Raw genomic sequence first — 4,586 nt, forward strand, 5'->3', positions numbered from 1 at the left:
CTGTATTGTAATTGAAGATATTTAATATTTTAGTATACTGTGTCGCGTTAACGTAATGTCTGATGTTTCTTTTGTCTGACTGCTGCTGCTCATATGATCTGAAATCTCAATTCTGGGTTGCGGGTTGATTCTGCAGGTTGAATGTCACCCTTACCTCAACCAAAGCAAACTGCTGGCCTTCTGCAAATCCAAGGATATCCTCCTCGAAGCCTATTGTGCTCTGGGCTCACAGAGAGACAAGATGTGGTAAGGAAAGAAACTGGACTGTGCTCCCATGTTTAGAACCTCAATAATGGGTTAGAGGGTACTTTCCCCTCCTTCCATCTTCAAAGTATGTGACATTTATAAAGTTATACAATAAAAATGAGAGCTGGAAAAGACCTAGTAGTTTATTTTCAGATTGCACAGGCATTGTCCTCACTAGGTTGAGATGACTGCATTCCTGATCCCCAGAATGCTCCCTGTTTCTCTGTTTCCCTTGTAGGATAGACCAGAGCACCCCAGTTCTACTGGAGGACCCAGTATTGGGTGCAATTGCCAAAAAATACAAACGAAGCCCTGCTCTAGTAGCCCTGCGCTACCAGCTGCAGCGTGGTATCGTGGTCCTCTTCAAGAGCTTTACCAGAAAGCGTATTGAAGAAAACTTCCAGGTAAAACAGGAGTGCAGAGAGAAGAGGATGAGGGGGACACCTCCCTATGTGCAGATTTATATGGGATACTATGGAGGATTGAGAACTTTTGTGCCCTTGTACAGTATGGCACTGCAGGATCCTGCCTGAGAACTATCAGACATTGTGTAGCGCAGTTCTCAGGCAGGTTCTCTATTCTTAGAGAAGGCTTTTGCCACTTTAATATTTGAACTGTGTAACTTGGAACCCACTAGAGAACAAATAATAATATGGGGAGAAAAAACCCTGGAGTCCTCCTTGTCTGTCCCAAAGGAAACATTCTGAGGGAGCAATTGATTTGTGGAGCCCTTTTCCAAAATGCTGCTCTTGACATCAGGGGAATATAGGCCCCTCTGAGCTTTGGAAAGACAAATGATCTTCCAATAGGAGTGTGCTCCTTTCCTGCCTTCAGCCTCTTGCCTAGACCATGGGTCCTCTCCAAACTCTGCTCTGTCCTCCCCTGCCCATTTTAGTCCAGAATCTTAAACATCCCAGGTAAATCAGGGTATAGCATCCCTCGTTCTACTTTCCATACCCAAGGAACAAACCATACAATATCAGACTGACAGATTTATTCTAGATTAAAGGAAAAACAAACCAAGAAAGAACATCTATGTGAGAGAGCACCGTGTGTATCTCTTCTGTAACATGCCATTTATATCTCAAAATGGCAGCTGCTGCTACAGACAGCAGATTGCTAAAAGTTCAAAGGTGAAATACACAGAAACAACAGTTACATATCTAGATACCCTTCACCTCTGAAATATATAAAATACAGTGGAAAGAGCAGACCCAGATTAATATACCTATTTCATTTCCTTTTCACTTAACATGGGGCTTGTGCTTCTGTAAATGCACATACATCCCACTATTAGAAGGGCTGTGCCGAGCAGGAATAACCCAATGTTTTATCCTGTCTTCCGTGTCAGGTTTTCGACTTCCAGCTCTCTGAGGAGGACATGAAAACCATTGATGGGCTGAACAAAAACCTTCGCTACTTGAACTTAATACAGTGAGTCACAATACTTTGTATTTTAGAACTCTGTGGAGAGGCAGGAGAAAGGCAGCAGTGGTCACCCCACAAAGAAATAAGGTTTTGTGTTATACTGACCCTCGTGATCACAAAGGATGTACTTAGGATCATAGCTATTAGGACTGGAATGGAGTCATAGACTTTAAGCCCAGAAGGGATGACCAGATTCATAGAATATCAGAGTTGGAAGGGACCACAGGAGGTCATCTAGTCCAACCCCCTGCTCAAAGCAGGGCCAATCCCCAATTTTGCCCCAGAACCCTGAATGGCCCCCTCAAGGATTGAACTCACAACCCTGGGTTTAGCAGGCCAATGCTCAAACCACTGAGCTATCCCTCTCCCCATTTAGTTTGACCTGTATATCGCAGGCTATCAACACCACCCAGCACCCACTTGTTGAACCCAACAACCAAAACCAGACCGAAGCATTACAGCCCACAGGAGACCAGGACACAAGGTGGGTGAGGTAATATCTTTTACTGGACCAACTTCTGTTGATAGAGAAACAAGCTTACACAGAGAGCTCTTCTTCATGTCTGGGAAACTTGTCACAACTAAATACAAGATGGAACAGATTGTTTGGTATAAGTAGTTAACACACATTTCAAGGGGCCATTCCAGGTTACGCCCCTTTAACACCCCTCCATTCAGAGGGGGGAAAGAAAGGAGGGAAAGGCAGCTGGGGGGGTTGTTAGTAGATTATAGATTGTTGTAATAATCTATAAATCCAGAGTCTCTTTTCAGTCCATGATTTTTAGTGACTAGTAAAGTTATGAAGTTAAGCTCCCAGGTTCATATTTTGAAAATGTTGTGCAGGTTTCCTTTGAGGATGAGGACTGATAGGGTGTTTTTGTATTATCATTTTCCTGTGTGAGTTCATTTGGGAATTTAGTGGTTGTCTGGTTTCACCCATAGAGTTCTTGTTGTTAAGGCATTTAGTGCACTGGATGAGGTTTACCACATGTTGTGATAGGCATGTGTAGGATCCATGGATCTTGAAAGGTGTATAGTGGGGGGAAAGGAGGTTCAGCTCACCAGAAGCAAGCTCCCTACAGACTGGAGCCTATCCCTCTCACCCACAGAAGTTGGTTCAATAGAAAATATTACCTCACCCACCTTGTCTCTCTAATATCCTGTGACCAACAAAACTACAACAAGATTGCACACAGGAGACTAGAAAATTATGTGCCACAGGCAATGAATAGGAGAGACCGACGTGCACCAGTGCCTGAGGCCCCCACAATGACAGGATTTGGCCCATTATCCCAACACATTCCTAGTAGGTTATCTCGTTTACCCTTGCTCCAGTTTCAAGGCAAAATAACAACTTCCCTTGAATGCCAATGTCATTGTGTCATCATCCTAATGGTTATAAACGTTTCCAATGTTCTGGAAATTCTAGGATCAGTTCAGGGCCCCTCTGGGGCATTTGTTGTGTTCTAGTGGTATCAACATAGGGATCTCCCTGGTGGTGAAGAACCCACAGAGCAAGGTCCTGTGCCATACCATCCAAGATGTTGGCATAGGGGATTCGCTGAAGGCACTTCTGGGGAGAGAGTGTGGCCAGAGTGCTGCTGTGCTCCAGCAATCCCCAGCTAGGAGAGAGCATCTTAGGAATTAGCCCAAGGATCAGAGAGTTGCAAACTTTTCATTTGTGAATACACCCCTCTCCCCCCCACCTCAGCTCTGCACAGTGCCACAGGGGGCAAGGAGTTCAGTTCTCAGTTGCATCCAAACAACCCTGATCTTTGCAGAAGTGTAGGTCTAGGTTAAACATTCTTTGATCTGGGTGGCCTTTACATCTGCAATGGGCTAAACCAAAACACACCCAAATTTTGGATCCAGATCGGGATCTTAACTTTACAGTTTGGGCCTGTCTGTATTTTGAAGACAATTTTTCCCCGCTTCATAAAAGCCCACTATTATTTGTTCTAGCCTCACTGTTTACTGAGAATAATCATCTCTTGTAACAGCATTCTGCCATAGGCAGTCACAGACAGTTATGAGACCATTCTGTCATGTTTTCTCCAAGCTTTATTAAATTCCAGGTGAACGCAGGTATTAGTTATAATAGACTGTGCTGTAATGTAAAGTCCTCTAAATAGAGACTATACATTAGAGCACTCACGTGCTGAGGTAGTACAGTGACGGACCTAAAGAAAACCCTAAAATGGATAGATAGCATTCTGTGTCTGCTCTTTGAGATTCCTGTGTTTTGCACTCAGATGTCCTAGTAATGCAATTACGTGGGAATATTTAATAAATATTTTCTTTTTAGACTTGTGGACCACCCTCAGTTTCCATTTAAAGATGAATAATGGAAAGAATACTTTCAATATTCCTGATTTTATTTCACATGTGAGGAATCAGACACACATTTCATCTCCTTGCTCCATTCCAGTGATTAGTCCCAGAGAAGCACCCTGTTCTGGAAGCCCAGCTTGTGCTGGTGATATCAAGAGATCTATATTGTACATTTAAACAGAAATTCAAAACAACTCGGTCTCTGAATGGAACGGTTCTGGATTGCTAAAGGGGAAACAATAAAGGTGTCTGTGTAATGCATTTATTGAGTCTAGTCTCTGTTCTTTGATAATTGTTTCTTTTCTTCATTCTCAGAGCCAACAGACCCAGGCCCCTTAAAAATGCTCTGTGTGAGGTGCTGTAGGTCCGCAAAGTGTGGTTGGCTGAGCTAGCTTGACAAATGATAGGGTCAGTCCACTTTGGTGGGCACTGATGTCACTCAGCAGCTTGCAGCAGCTTGACTACTCCCTCAGTCTCCATACTTCAGTAAATAAAAGTAATACTCAGAGTCTGTATTTGCTCACTGGCTCAAGCAGGAGCGAAGCAATGTTACAAGCTTCAAGAAAGAACTGGCAAAAACC

At 43.5% G+C, this 4,586-nt stretch overlaps 1 protein-coding gene across 1 annotated transcript in view; it reads left to right on the forward strand.

The window, feature by feature from the left end:
• The window catches only part of LOC125625831 (aldo-keto reductase family 1 member C3-like), a 36,612-nt gene extending 32,346 nt beyond the window's left edge, over nucleotides 1–4,266 (forward strand). The window contains exons 8-11 of the mRNA XM_048828359.2: nucleotides 137–246; nucleotides 485–650; nucleotides 1,598–1,680; nucleotides 3,980–4,266. Coding sequence (XP_048684316.1) covers nucleotides 137–246; nucleotides 485–650; nucleotides 1,598–1,680; nucleotides 3,980–4,019 — 399 coding nt within the window. The 3' untranslated portion in view covers nucleotides 4,020–4,266. The remainder of the gene's footprint in view (nucleotides 1–136; nucleotides 247–484; nucleotides 651–1,597; nucleotides 1,681–3,979) is intronic.
• Nucleotides 4,267–4,586: the final 320 nt, after the last annotated feature.

Source organism: Caretta caretta, chromosome 1, assembly GCF_965140235.1.
Source record: "Caretta caretta isolate rCarCar2 chromosome 1, rCarCar1.hap1, whole genome shotgun sequence".
Lineage (NCBI taxonomy): Eukaryota > Metazoa > Chordata > Testudines > Cheloniidae > Caretta > Caretta caretta.